The sequence below is a fragment of the Pleurodeles waltl genome, chromosome 8, assembly GCF_031143425.1.
Source record: "Pleurodeles waltl isolate 20211129_DDA chromosome 8, aPleWal1.hap1.20221129, whole genome shotgun sequence".
Lineage (NCBI taxonomy): Eukaryota > Metazoa > Chordata > Amphibia > Caudata > Salamandridae > Pleurodeles > Pleurodeles waltl.
The window spans coordinates 125,026,625-125,042,503 of record NC_090447.1 but is presented as its reverse complement, the minus strand read 5'-3'; the positions used below and the strand labels follow the sequence as shown (position 1 = coordinate 125,042,503).

The window sequence follows — 15,879 nt, the reverse complement described above, 5'->3', positions numbered from 1 at the left end:
GATAATAATTTTGTACTTAAATACAGCTTCATTAGCCTACTGTTTTTCAACAGCTCTCCAATGGTTATTACCAAACCCTGGAGCACTTTAGTAAAACCCATACTATCTTGTGCATGCTGAAAATATTATAATCGCCGTCAACAGTGTCCAACCTAAAAAAAAAAAAAAATACACAATTCAGTGCAATGCAGAATCGGTGTGAAACTGATAGAAAGTGTGCCCCTGATATTTCTGTGACTTGACTGTGTTGTTTTGTGGACTTCCCCTAAATATAGCACTGCATACAAGTGCATTAACATTGACAATTCCTATAGCTCTCAGATTGCCGAGACCTATTGGCTTTTCCAATGCCTGTTTTTACAAGCCAACATTTTAGAAGCAGAAAGTGGGAGATGTTACAATAACAACAAAATTGGGAGAATGTATTTCCCCCATTGACTTCTATTGAAGCAGAGGTAAATTCAGCGTAGAGGCCAACATTTAGAAGAGCAATGTGGGAGATTTAAAAAAAATAATCAGGAGAATGTATTCCCCCCCCCTCCCACCCCCACTGAGTTCTATTGAAGCAGAGGCAATTCCCCCCCCCCCCCCCCTCCACTGAGTTCTATTGAAGCAGAGGCAAGTTCAGGCAGGAGACAACCAAAATAAATACATTTTTGGCTTCAAAGACTGAGAGTCTGAATCGGATCTATTGACATGTATGTTTCAGGCGGAAGACAGCCAAAAAGAGAAAGAACAATTTTTAGTATTAAAAAGCATTAATCTTTCCATCTGAATCAGGTCTTTTGGCATGTATGATTTTTTTGCTTCAAAAACTGTGAGTGTGCGCCTGAATCTGTTCTATTGGCATGTATAGTTTTAATTAAAAATGTGCTGTCTGTAAATGTCAATCCACTACCACACAATGTTTTAGTTATATGAGCCACACTTCATGTCCATTAAAGGTAGGTGGGTCACGAACGTTTGTCGTTCTAAAATGTGGGTCGTGATTCTTAACAGTTTGGGCACTGGTCTACATTAAAGCTTCATCGAGTAGCCTTATAGGACAACCACCCCCTCTTGGAGGAAATTATACAGCTACCATGATACAGAGCTATCTGATTGTTCTTTGTTCTGACTCAGGGCATTACCCTGATGGTTCTACATTGCACATGCTTCATTTGCATAAAGTAAATGAAGACATTTTTAAAATAAAAGATTAAAGCTTCAGGGTAGTATAAAACATTTAGCACAATTTGCATATTTGCCACTGTGGTGTTGCTGTGTTATGTAGTTGTTGTCAGAGCTGTGGTGATATAGTTATGGTTCTGACTCTGGAACCGTGAGTGAGGGACAGATGGTTGGGGCATTAGACAAGGAAGGTGTGTATGATTGCGCTTCCAATAAACTCTCTACATATTGTGTGCCCTCATTACTACAGTCACTTGACATAGGCCTGGTGTCTTAAATGGTTTGTGTAGCAGTTGGTTACCATCTCTTTGTGGGATGTGTAGTAATGGGTTAGTATTATATTGTGTTTTCTTTAAATAAAACTATTAGAACGTGTAGAATGTAAGGGGGTTCCAGTATTTATGTGATAACATGGAATGTAAAGATCAGTAGAGCTAGTGCGCAGTGCTATGCTGTGTACATCCATGCAGATATATGAAATAAACCTGTGGAACTCCACCTTTGCGTGCATCTTTATCGCAGTTTGCCGTTGTGCTCGCCAACTGATGATAAAATGTTATAAAGAAAGCGTATTTGAAACACGATTTTCAAGTAATAGAAAAGGTGTATAATAACTAAAAATGGCTTTGGTAGGAATGCCTCTGGTTAACACTCGCCTTTAAAACATTGCCCTTCCAAGATGGCCGCCTCTTTCGCTCGGCCTTCATAGGGCCTTCACGTGTGCACACCGGAAGTGGCGTTGCCGGACGGCTTTGGCAGAAGCACACTCAGTGCGTCGCCCTTGCGGATCCCCGGTGCTGTCCTTCAGCCGAGGTTGTAGGCTGTCGCTGCAGCGGGGATGGTGGCGGACGAGGCGCGGCGGTTGCCTCCGCCGAGCATAGTAAATAGGAATTCGGTGTGGTGCGGCTTCATGGGCTGGTGTTCGGCCATCCTGGGGAACGCACTGAACCAGCGCCCGCCCCTGTATTCAGGTGAGAGCGGACACATTGCTGCGATACGCTTAAGATGCACGCTGAGCGAGCTCGCAACTATTAAGGTGCCCGTGACATTGGCGGCCGCTATCTTTTCTTTCACCCTGCGGCTGCGTATATTTCGGAAATGACACAAGTAAAAGTTACCAAGTGCAAAGTAATAAGCCTACAAAAACTCATATACATATGTAGCCTATAAAGGCGTAAGATTTCTGCTGCACCTTGGTACAGAAAGGCAGGCCCGGTACAGGACGGGGGCGCTAATAACGCACGTCTCTCTCCTGTCCAGAGGAGGAGGAAATGCAAGAAGAGTTGAAGTTGATCGGAACCTGGTATTCGCATTGAATCAAAGCTTTTCAGAGCCCGAAAGAGATACATTATAACAGCGAGAAAACATTTTTTTATTGCATGTCATTGTGGAGAGCAAGGGCTGTTAAGAATCAGGTATTTAAAAATATAAAGGAGGGGAGCCACATTTTTGTTTGCAAGTCATAGTCTTACATTATAAATAGGTGTCAAGTTTAACATCTTCCAGAGGGACTCGGACGGAAAGCATAAACTTGATCCTAACTGGAGCAGTGCTGGAATTGGGGAAAAATATTCTGGAAACCCATAAATTGGCGGTCAGCGTGTGGCAGAGGAAAGAAAGTGGAAACACGAGGGGTGGACCTTGAAAAGTAGAATCCGACAGTTTACTTATACATTTTTTTTTAAATCGGAGGACATAAGTGACAGTAAAAAGCTTACTAGATTGTTCACAAAGAGGCCCGATTTTAAAATAACTTACAGGGTTAACACACCTACTGAAGAGATTGCCCAGCAATTTTGGGGGGATTATGATAGCGGAAAAGGTAACTCTAGTAGTTAACACAATTCTTGGAGAGTTTTGTGTTGTTCCAGTCACAGTTTTGACTCATAAAGTAGCTTAAAGGGTTAATGTGCCTGCTGCAAAGCACATTGTGTAAAATGCACATCACAGAAGTATATTTTATTTACATAGGTAAGTGGGCTACTGCTTTTGACACCGAGGTCATCTTTTTTACTTGCAGTTCATAAGTTGCAAGCTCTTTAATATAGTACAGTGATCTATTTACCAGCATCAAGTTGCTTGCAAACTGTAAGTCGTGGGGTTTGATCTTTACATATTTTTTTTATCAATCTGTTTTTAATTCTAAGATTAGGTTCCATTGTGAAGTTATAAATAAAGCCTTGTTAGTATAGACAGCCACAATCACCACGTTATGTTTTATCTCCTGACTGGATTTCTGCCGACCGTTTTCTCTTAATATGTAATGTCAACAATTATGGGTGATATGTGATTTCTGCTCCTTATAACCATCATTGTTTTATGTTACATTTTCTGTATGTTGAAATACATACGTCTATGTTTTATTCTGCCTGTGTGTGTTTGTAAAGTAAAGCACCTGATAACATACAATGGGATAAGTAGTACTATAAAAGGGATTAAATAAAAAAAACGGGTGTCCTTGAAAGCAATATTTGTATATTTACTCTGCAGACAGATGCATCTTTCATTTTTAGACTGATTGCACATCTTACATAGGGAGTTGAACAAAATTAAAACATGCCTCTATGAGCTTCTCTTGAGTACCTGTGAATTAATAATATGCTGTGTGCCTTTGTTCTCTTCCAATGCATTGGCATGTATGTGTGAGCCTCCAGGTGCTTTCAGGAAAGGCTTTAAATTAGGTCTTTGTTTTGCCCATCTGAATGTTAAAATAAGGAAGCTCCCTCATTGCCTGCACGTTGCCCCCATTTACTGAATGCAGACAATATGTAGGTGCTTCAGAATTGTGTCCTGGTGTCAGAATGTGACAACAGAACAAATTCAGCATGTTTCTGTGGGAAAATAGCTACCGGAACCATGATCTGGTGAGTTCCCCCTATCTTCTATCACATTAAGTGCTTGCTTGTCATAATTGTTTTGTATGACCTTTTATGAAGAGCTCCAAATGCCACTTTTAAAAGTAACCTCTAAAACGTTAGCTAAAATATTCCTGGCCTTAAATGCAAGAGACTTTCTTCACCCATACAACCAGGATATCTTCTTTGCTCCTCTGCTATTATTTGGTATCCTGTTTGTGCCAACCCCCTGTCACTAATGCACTGTTCTGAAACATTAGTAGTGGATTTTTTTTTTTTATGCAGACGTAGCCAGCAGCATTGTTCAAAACACCATGATGGGATGTAAATACCTCTTTCTGGAGGTTTGTGATTCTTCCCATAAGGACTTTTATGTTTTAAATGACAGTGGCAAAAGAGGAGGGGGGGGAGGGGTGAGTACTTTGGGCTCCAGTTTGGCAGACCTTAGAGGTAGTGTTGGTCATCATCTGTCTTGGAGGCCTGACGTGAGATTTAGTTGCTAATTTTCTAGGTATGTATCTCGGACGTCTATTTTCTGTGCGTTCTCCTGGTGTGATGTCTGTGTGCGCCAGGCCGCAACTTCCGCCTTCACCCATTTGAGTAAGTCTCGTAGCCAGAGTCATGTTGGTGGGGGGGCTTTGGGGATTTCCAAGCCATGACATTGTGCCTTTTTGCTTGAATGTTTGCCATGTCAGTGAACATAATGGCATGTTTGTTTTTGCATGTGCCCGCTTTGATTCCCAGGAGGCACCCCGGGGGATCAACGGATAATGCTCAGTGGGTAACGTCTGTTAGTGTGAACAACACTACCTCCCAAAATCGTCTGATTGTGGGCAGGTCCAGACCATATGGTGGAAGTCCGCCTCCTGGTGTGGGCAATGGGGGTACAAAGGGGCCACTGTCGGAGATATGATGGATCTGTACAGGAGTAAGTTTTGTCTGATGTAAATAATTGGGTGTATTTCAGGCGGGGGTTCCTGGACACATTACCTGTCTTCCTGAGTGCAATACTCCTCTGTCCGTCTGTAAGATCTAGACCCATTGAAGTAGCCCACCTGTCTTTTATGGTAAGTAAATTCATAACATGGGTGTCCAGCTATGCTCTATAAAATGTGGTAAACGCACGCCAATTGTGGCAGTAGGTAAGCAGGGTGTGTAAGGACGGAACGTGACCAGCTATGTTAACTCCGGCCCCCACATCGTGCCGATCATGGCTGACAATGCATTGTATGATAAGAACTGGTCCTCCTCAGGCCATATTCATCAGTAAGTTGCTGATAGGGTAGTAGTGTTTTATGCATGAAAGGTCAACCAGCATCATGAGGCCGGCCTCTCGTCATGTTCTAGTTTTGTGTTGCTCACCCACTGTGGGTTGAGCCAGCGGTAGCCATATCGGCAGGCTCGGCGAGTTATGAGGCGGGTGCTGTTTGGGTTGGACATAGGCAACCCAGGACCTCGTAGCTGTCTTAACCAATCGACCACGTTGTTATGCAGCCCGCCTAGTGTCCCATAAGCCAGTCCATTATAGGGCAGTCTTCTAATTCTCTCTGTATGGACAACTGTTGTGGGGTTCCCGAGAACAAGCGCATCAGCCTTTGCAGCTGTGCATCTGCATAATAAAGCTCATAGTTTGGGGGGGCTCCTGGGCCTAAACATCCTAGCGGGATATAGCGTTTACCCAGTGCCACCCTCTTCCGACCAGGACCCCAAATCCGTTTGGAGAGTACGGAGCCCAAGTTGTGGAAACATTGCTTGGGCAGACAAACCGAGAGGGCCGAGAAGTGATGCAATGGTCATTGTAATATGGACATTTTTGCTATGGCCCCTCTGCCTATTGGTGAGAGCGGTAAGGATTTCCAGAACACTAGTGAGCTGTGGGTGCTAACCGGCACAGTCCCCAGATTTCCCTGTATAAAGTTGTTGTTGGTGTAATAAATGTTTACACCCAGGTACTGAAAGGTGTGAGGGCGCCATTCCACCGTTAGGTTAGGCAATGGCTCCCTCTCCGTCTCTGTTGGTGCATGGGGACAGGCATGACTTTACCCAATTCAATTTTAGTTCTGAGGTTAGTCTCTATTCACATCTTGGAGGTATACCAGTGCATCATCAGCATAGAGTGAGACGGCACCTATGTCAGAACCTCATTGTCGACCCTGCAGGCAAAATAGGCTTGCTAGTGGCTCCAGGGCCAATGCGAAGATAATCAGGGAGAAAAGACAGCCCTGTCTAGTGCCCCTGTGTGTTCTAAAAGGAGCTGAGATCTCTCTGCCGGTTCAGACCTGAGCCGCTGAAATGTTGTAGAGCAGGGCTATCCACCGTACTGACTTGGGACCAAGCCCTATTCTCTTCAACACTTCCATCAGGTAGGGCCAGCCAAGAGTGTCAAATGCCTTCTTAATATCAAGAGAAAGGGCTGTGTGCGGGGGTGTCGCCTGTAGTTTCTCTTCCATGAGTCAAAAAAGATGTCAGGTTTTGGAACGTGAACCAGAGTGGGGAGGCATGGCTGAAGTGTGTTGGCATTGACCTTACCGAGGATCTTATAGTCCGTATTCAGAAGGGACATGGGTCTGTATGAGCACACCTCTTGCGGGTTCTTCCCGTGTTTAGGGAGGACTACATTCATTTCCTCATTCATTGACAATGGAAGTGTGCCATCATCTCTAACTTGTTGGTACACCCAGAGACGTTTTGGGGCAAGAATGGCTCTAGTACATAGTCTCATACTCCTCGATCCACAGTGCTATCTATTCCAAGCCACCAAAAGAACCTCCTCAACAGTCTCTTCATGGAACACATACCAGGGTGGCCGTGATGAGCTACATTAAATATGGGATGCCAAATTCTTTCATGAGTTACACACAAGTAAATCCTCCTACACTTCTGGTTCATTTGGTACCTGAATGAAAGCAAACTAATAGGTATCACCTACAAAAGCTGCTGGCTTTTTAAGTGTTTTGTTGAACCATGTTTTACAGTATTGCGACTGCTGTGCAACATGGCTGAAAGTAAATTTAAAAAAGCAGTATGATGTGGCAAGCTCTGACAGTCATATCACTTTTTTCTTTACTTTCTGCCATGCTGCACAGCATCCATGCTGCTGTACAGCATGGCTAAAACACGTTGACACGGCCAATAGCGGTCACATTGACGAGACCTATTGGCTTTGCCAATTACTGTTGCTTATGAAGAGAGCAGATTCGTACCTCGAAAAGGGCTAGACTGCATTGCAAAATGTAAAAAAAATATATATCTAGAATTTTTTCTTGGAATCAATCAAGAAGTGATTGGTCTAGTTTATACGCTAAATAAATCTTAATCTGTCAAAGTCCACAGAAGTTAAGCACATGTACAGGGAGTGCAGAATTATTAGGCAAATGAGTATTTTGACCACATCATCCTCTTTATGCATGTTGTCTTACTCCAAGCTGTATAGGCTCGAAAGCCTACTACCAATTAAGCATATTAGGTGATGTGCATCTCTGTAATGAGAAGGGGTGTGGTCTAATGACATCAACACCCTATATCAGGTGTGCATAATTATTAGGCAACTTCCTTTCCTTTGTCAAAATGGGTCAAAAGAAGGACTTGACATGCTCAGAAAAGTCAAAAATAGTGAGATATCTTGCAGAGGGATGCAGCACTCTTAAAATTGCAAAGCTTCTGAAGCGTGATCAGCGAACAATCAAGCGTTTCATTCAAAATAGTCAACAGGGTCGCAAGAAGCGTGTGGAAAAACCAAGGCGCAAAATAACTGCCCATGAACTGAGAAAAGTCAAGCGTGCTGCTGCTGCCACAATGCCACTTGCCACCAGTTTGGCCATATTTCAGAGCTGCAACAACACTGGAGTGCCCAAAAGCACAAGGTGTGCAATACTCAGAGACATGGCCAAGGTAAGAAAGGCTGAAAGACGACCACCACTGAACAAGACACACAAGCTGAAACGTCAAGACTGGGCCAAGAAATATCTCAAGACTGATTTTTCTAAGGTTTTATGGACTGATGAAATGAGAGTGAGTCTTGATGGGCCAGATGGATGGGCCCGTGGCTGGATTGGTAAAGGGCAGAGAGCTCCAGTCCGACTCAGACGCCAGCAAGGTGGAGGTGGAGTACTGGTTTGGGCTGGTATCATCAAAGATGAGCTTGGGGGGCCTTTTCGGGTTGAGGATGGAGTGAAGCTCAACTCCCAGTCCTACTGCCAGTTCCTGGAAGACACCTTCTTCAAGCAGTGGTACAGGAAGAAGTCTGCATCCTTCAAGAAAAACATGATTTTCATGCAGGACAATGCTCCATCACACGCGTCCAAGTACTCCACAGCGTGGCTGGCAAGAAAGGGTATAAAAGAAGGAAATCTAATGACATGGCCTCCTTGTTCACCTGATCTGAACCCCATTGAGAACCTGTGGTCCATCATCAAATGTGAGATTTACAAGGAGGGAAAACAGTACACCTCTCTGAACAGTGTCTGGGAGGCTGTGGTTGCTGCTGCACGCAATGTTGATGGTGAACAGATCAAAACACTGACAGAATCCATGGATGGCAGGCTTTTGAGTGTCCTTGCAAAGAAAGGTGGCTATATTGGTCACTGATTTGTTTTTGTTTTGTTTTTGAATGTCAGAAATGTATATTTGTGAATGTTGAGATGTTATATTGGTTTCACTGGTAATAATAAATAATTGAAATGGGTATATATTTTTTTTTGTTAAGTTGCCTAATAATTATGCACAGTAATAGTCACCTGCACACACAGATATCCCCCTAACATAGCTAAAACTAAAAACAAACTAAAAACTACTTCCAAAAATATTCAGCTTTGATATTAATGAGTTTTTTGGGTTCATTGAGAACATGGTTGTTGTTCAATAATAAAATTAATCCTCAAAAATACAACTTGCCTAATAATTCTGCACTCCCTGTATGTGTAACTGACTTCTGCTGTCTACTATCATGTGCCCTTGGTTGGTGAACCTTTTTTGACTGTGTGGCCAGTGGCTGTTAGGCCACAGTTCGTTTAGTATTGATAGTACCGACTTATCCCTAACACCTCCACCCCACTTCAAAAAGTGAGCACTCTACGAGTCTAACCCTTCTCAAGTGGGATCTGGAAGGTTCTCCTTGCACAAAATTAATGTAGAAAAAGAGACAAAAATCTACGGTTTACATTATTTTTGCTGGAAATACATATGTTTTACATGTTGATCTGAAGGGGTATTAATGATATTTCCTAATTCTACACAGTCTGCTAGTGGAGCGAGTGCACCATTCCCCCATAGCAGCAAATCATGTGTATGTCATTGAGAAAATTGTGTGCTTGAGGCACATCACCTATAACTGTTTCTATTCCAGTCAATATTCCATAACAATGTATGTGACAGAAAAATCAGTGCTGTTGGAACTGATGATGTTACATATCAGACGACTGACATGCCAGGGCACTTCAATTATCTATGAGTTAATTCATGTACTCCAGGTCATTAAAAGTTTCATTCAGGGTTCGGTTGAAATATTCAGGGAAGCTTCTAAGATACTGTTCAGTAAGTCAGATTGCTAAGAGTGGTGTAAAAAATAAATAATAATAATTATTTACCCGTTGTGATAGCCCAGCTCTACTGTGCATGTGAGGACAGAACTGTGCTAAGTGTCTTTGGGTTTGTGTTCTTGCTAACTCGGGACCCATAGGTGTTTTTGCATCTGTAAATTGTAATGGGTGTTGCACAAAATTCACAAGTTCCTTATGAAAAGACTAAGGACAGTACAGTTGCCTTCAGTACTGCTGATGATGGAATGCCCTTTTAGTACTTGTGGGATATGGTAGTTTCTAGACCATCTGTTTTTTTTGCTTTCTTCTTTTTGCAAAGAAACCCAGCAAGTTGCCATTGGCATTCTTTTTTATTTTTTTAACTCGACTTACAATTTTGACTTTTGAGTCATTTTATCCTATAGCCTGGTCCGATGTGCATCAATATGTCGATCAAGGTCCAATCTTAGTCTTTCTTCAAATTAGCTGAGTGATAGTCTTCAATTCCCTGAGAGTCCACTTTGCTGAAATGGTAACATCTGTGTCCATATGTTAATGTTCGAACTTGTATTTATGGTTCATTAATGCAACACCTTTATTATTAGGGTGAGCACGCTAAGGGAATGTTGTATGCTCGAACAGCAGCACTACAGATTGTAGTTCCAATAAAAAAAGTGTATACTTGTGTGCAAAGTTGAACAATATAAGGCTACTTATAATGCTCCCAGAATGCTCTCTGATAAGATGCAAATACTTTCAGAAGCTTAAAAGCATTATTGAGGATTCTTTGATTTCAAAATCAAAATGTTCATTAAAAAATGCAAAGAGGGGAAAAAAGGTTAGCTAAACTGCTGTATAATTTTAGGTACAATTTCTTTGAGGCATCATTTAGTAAAATGTGTTGATGCGTTTTATATATAAAAACTATATCCCTAACGGGAAAATCACTGTAACCAGTTTCAACAAGATTATAGGAAACATGAAAATAAACAAGCCTTGCCAAAGTCAGTACGTTCAACATTGGTCGTCGGCCTTTTGGTTTTGTCAATGCGTGTCTGGTTTTGACATGTTTTTAAAAAAAAGTATTGTTGCGGAAGCTGCCGGATCATCACTATTCTAACAAACATTGGCAAAAGCAAATATATATTTTTTTAGTCTCAAAAAAGCACACGTTGCCACAGTAGTTCCTGGCATTGAACAAAACTACTTTGTGTGACAGTATGCTCCATGTGAAAGAGCACAATGCTGTCACTTATAATGAAGTCAGCCAATAGAGAGAGAGAGAGAGAGACCAAACTGTAATAAAAACAAAAGTTCTTGGTTAACACCCAACCTAATTAGGCGCCCAGTTCTTAAAGGTAGTCAGAAAAGTGCATGCATGGCATATGCCCTTGCATTAGTGCAGATTTACGACTAGGAAATGGTACTCCTAAAAAATATTTATGAACTACATTTTAACTCGAGCAAATATGTATGTCTAGATTTTCTCATGCAAAAATCTGTTGAGCATTTACAAGTTCGCTTCCCTTCCAATTACATTTTTTTCCAACTGTCAGGAATACTTTTCCAAGCTTTCTCAGCATGGAAAACTGGTAAAAACCCCTAAAACACTCACGTCTGTAGGTTTGCACAGACTCAAAAAGGCATTCCAAACCTGGAACTATTGCTTACTGCTACCTACAGTCTCAGAATGTACATCTGTAGAAAGGTGGCAAAATAAGGGATTTGCTAGTATTCAAACCCTACTATAGTATGAACCCTGGCATAATCGAAGAGGCTATTATCAGAACCCTTATATAATGAGATTGCTGCCTTAATTTGTCACCACACTAAATGGCACCAAAAGAACAAGTGGATTTTGTTACATGACAAGTAGATTTATGAAGCAACCTGTCCCATGGACAAACAGATATTTTATTAAATTCCACACCCCTGGACAGTACCTAGTAGTACCAGCGATGGGTGCGTAGGTTGCGATGATATGGGACAGAGTGATTTGACAGGTGCTTAAGCATCCGCCATTTAGCAGGTCCCTACCTCTGGTTTGGCTTCAGCCATTCCGCCAAATCACTGACGTCATGACACTAAATGGCTTGCTGAGAGATGTCAGGCCACATAACACATCCCATGCTGAAGAGGGTAGTGGGGACTGAGATGGTAAGATAGTCTGCATCGGTTTCATCTCAGTATTGGTTTACATCGCCTTGGGAGTTGCTGGTCCTACCAAGTGCATGGGGGAGGCTGCTGTATGTCATTAGCGCAAAGTTGCCATTACACATGCTGGGCGCTGAGGAAACAGCGACTGGGTTAAACTGTTTTGTAACATATTAAATACAGTTGGCAGTTACAAGGGACTGGATAATTTGGGGTGAACTGCTTACTAGAATCATAAGTTGATGTGCCAATACACTGGCTAGACTGACAACCTGTAGGTTGCACAGGAGGGACATAAATGTCTGTCAAAGGTTTATGCACAGAAATTTCACACACAGCTGTAATACAATGCATGTGTCCTGGCTCCTTGACTATCCACGTGGAACTGTTGATCATGCTCATAAGTTTAAAAAAAAAAATTAATAGATTTTTTTTTTCTTAAAAGAAGGAACTGATTATTTAAGTATCTTGGGGTTGAAAGTGATTAGATTGTTGGGCTTAGAAATTGTCAAGAATTTGTGGTGAGTTGGGGATGTTTGTGTGCTAGCCTTCCCTCTTACTAAACCAGCTTGATACCCTATTGCTAGGTGCTGGATGAGTACAGCCTGTAAACCTATATCACTGTCCCATGTCACAGTGCTTTCTCGTTGTTTTTTCTTTGTTCTTAATTTGATACCTGTCATGGGTTTGTTGAGTCATCTGATCTCCAAGCCTATGATTTCATTGTTATTACTGTCCACTTCAAAGTGTCACACATCTCAGTAACATTACAGTTGCATTCCTCTCGTTCCCTTAATTTAAAGGCCTTCCATACTATACATGTAGGATACTGCATAGTTTTTCTTTAAGGGTCCATTACCAGATGTTTCCTAAATTGGACCTGGTTAAGGGAAATGCTGCTGGACTCTGGGCTGGTGTTCTAGATCCTTGGTACCTACATAAAAATGCATGTTGCTTTGTATTTTTTCTTTTATGCTCTTCTTTGTCTCCGTTCTGATGGTGTCCTGGTTGCGGGGTTGCTAAGAACCACTGGAGATGATGAGTTTGTTGGTCCGATAGGCAAAAGGCTGAACCTGGTGGCATTGTAAAGGAAACAGCTGGTTTTGAAAATGATGTGGCTGGCAAGAGGAAGCAGTGCTATCGGGGTGCAGTGATGAGTTGTATTTCTTTAGGCACTTGATGAGATGTGCTGCATCATGTTGGGTCCTCTTAAAAGGGTAGGTCACTGTGCAATTTGAGACACCATGGAACAGGGCATTGGCACCGGCCTGAAGCAAGAGTATGAGGGCTTGAACAACAGTTCTGAATTTACTATCTGGGTTGACCGGTTTCACTTTCTTAAGTAGAGCAAGCTGATTTCTGGCCAGCTTGAGTATCTTAGCAATGTGTTAGGGTGACCAGATTTTGAAACCGAAGAACTGAGGCATTCCCAAACATAGAAGTAGGACTACACTTTTTGTTAATCTGCAGTGCATAGAGTGACGTAACTGACTATGCTCAACAAGAGACACATTGGGGCAATAAAGCGACTAAATGCAACCTTTAAAAACATCAGCTGGGTTAACTAAAGTGCTTTTTGCTAAAGGCTTTTTCTGCTCTGAGGTGTATGAAAACTTGCTTCCCTCTATTTTCCGTGGACCACACGTAATGTCCAGGATGTGTTATATTTACTTAATTTTGCTGAGCAGGTGATGAAAAACCGTCCCTGTCTTGGCAAATCCGGGATGCTTGGACACCGTACAATGTAGTCCGTGATGGTTGTATGAAGTTGGCTATCTCTGCAGTGTACTAAATATAGGGGTACACTTTGCTGATATTACAGGTGACCTTTGTTGTCTGACAGGGGTTTAAAGTAATAACCCTGAATGTTCTCTTTTGAGGTAGTGTGGGCGAGCAGTTTAGGCTTATCAGTGGGTATTGCTAAGCAGTTGTTGAATACACAGAATCAATAAATGAGACTCACTCAAGAAGAAACTCGAAACCAATTTTAGAAAAATATACTTTTTATAATACGTTTTGACACAAGAAATCTTAAAATGAAGGTAAGTATGTTGGCAGAGTTATTTTTCACAGTGAGGTAAGTAAATCCCACACATGGGCTTTTACGCAGTAACGACTTTCAGTGGGAAAAGTACATATACTGCATATGCGTATTTGCAGAAGTAACTGGAGTTTTAAAGTGCTAGAGGGCTAAGGTCAGAGGAACCACCAGCAGTTGGGTTTTACCTGCCCTGGGGAGTCCGGGTGGAGCGGTGCTGGACGGGCCGTGTGCTTTGCACACTGCATGGTTGGCGGGGGCACCTAGAAACAGGCTGCAGGGGGGGGGCTTGGGAACAAGTCAAGAGCTCCCCATATGGGGCTCAGTTCGTGATGGTCCTGGGAGCAAGGGGGTACAGTCGATAGCGCAGAGGGTTTTGGTTGGCTGGTCCTGTGTGTCAAAGGCGCTCACGGTGATTGGCTAGACCTGCAGCGGGGGAAGAAAAACAGACAGTCGGGCCACTCATAAAAACAGCCTCATCAGTTTCATCGTACCTTGGGTGCAGATCATCTTCTTGCAGCGGTGTGGTGTCTGGTCCAGACACAAACAAGCCATGATTGCAGCAAATTCTCTGGTGCCCCCTGGTATTGGTGCTGAGAGGTTCCTGAAGGGAGCAGTGTCTCAAGGCTTGGTAGAAGCATTGCGGCTGGTCTCCTGCTCACACAACAAACTCCTCCTGGCGAGTTGCTCCTCTGGGGGTGGGGAGGGGTGATAGCCAGCAAAACCTAGGACCGAGCAAGTGCAGTCAGTGCCTGCAGATGCTGGGTAGTGGCTCCTCCACTCCAAGGCAGATGCTGGCTAGTTGGTGAAGTGCTGGCAGTCTTCTGAGGCTTTTGGAAGATTCACAGCTGCAGGACGGGTTGGGTCGAGTCAAATTTCGGGCCAGCATCAGGTAGGCAGGGTTTGGCGCCAAAATTCCAGGCTGGTTCTCAGTTCTTGCGTGGTCGGCTCTTCTTTGCGCTTCTCCTTCAGTCAGAGGGCCACCTAAATACTGAATTTAGGGCATTTAGGGGAGTGTAGAGTAACAGCCATTGGGTTACTTACCTCCGGGGGTGACTACACCCCCTTGTGACCACTTGCTGTGGGGAGTGGGTATTTCCCTGACTCAGTTTCTATTTCCACCAAAAACAAGATAGTGGAACCCTTCCTTTGTGGAGCACATCGGGCAGCCCACATTAGAGGCGTGACTGGCCTGGTAGTGCGACACGCCTTCCTGCAAAGCTAATTTCCCACCTGTCCTGGTGCCAAATGGGCCTCAGGGTGGAGGGGTGACATTGCCCAGGTCTAGGGGAAGCATGGGTTGCATATCAAAGGTGGTGGAGGCTTTGAAGACTCTGGCCTTGGTATGCTGATTTACTGGCCATTCTGCTGGAGGTGTGATAACACCTTCTTGTGGAACAGGCATTGTTTCTAGCCTCTTAAGAGCAGGGACCCTCGCCTCCAGGGGCTCAGAAACTCAACTTTGGTGACAAGCTGTTCAATACCAGTCAGCCAGCACATTAGAGGACTAGTAGGCTTTAGGGGGCATCTCTAAGGTGCCCTCTTGGCTGTCATAATAAATCCAATACTGGTATCAGTATGGATGTATTAAGGTGAGGTGTTTGATACCAAACACCATAGGTTTCAGTGAAACCATTCTGTGGTTAGTTAACTCGTAATGACCAGTGCCCATTACATACCTTTAAGATGGCTTCCGTATTCACTTACAATATCTAGTAACAGAACTAGACATCACAGGGGCATATCTGCTCATACAAATATGCCCTCGCATGTATTATAATGCACCCTGCCTTAGGACACTTAAGGCCTGCTGTAGGGGTGACTTTCACATAAGACATGCTGTGTATTTGGGCATTGCACACAAGGTGTGTGAAATGTCGTGTCTTCACAATGAGTTGCACTATTTCACCCCTTCTGCAATGGCAGTTTGCATGTCATTTGTATGGGGGTCCCTTAGGGTGACATAATACCTGCTGCAGCCTTAGGGACCCTCTTTAGTACCCATGCCCTAGGTACCGGGGATACCATTTACTAGGGACTTACAGGGGTGCTAAAGTGTGTGCCAACTGTACACAATACAGTTTTTTATTTTTAGGGGGAAAGAACACTGGCACTGGAGCCCGGTTAGCAGGCTTCAGTGCACTGT

The 15,879-nt window shown here is 43.2% G+C and overlaps 1 protein-coding gene across 1 annotated transcript in view; it reads left to right on the top strand.

The window, feature by feature from the left end:
* Positions 1 to 1,926: 1,926 nt before the first annotated feature.
* NDUFC2 (NADH:ubiquinone oxidoreductase subunit C2) overlaps positions 1,927 to 15,879 on the top strand; it is a 37,964-nt gene continuing 24,011 nt past the window's right edge. The window contains exon 1 of the mRNA XM_069203926.1: positions 1,927 to 2,141. Within this exon, the coding sequence (XP_069060027.1) occupies positions 2,009 to 2,141 (133 nt within the window). The 5' untranslated portion in view covers positions 1,927 to 2,008. The remainder of the gene's footprint in view (positions 2,142 to 15,879) is intronic.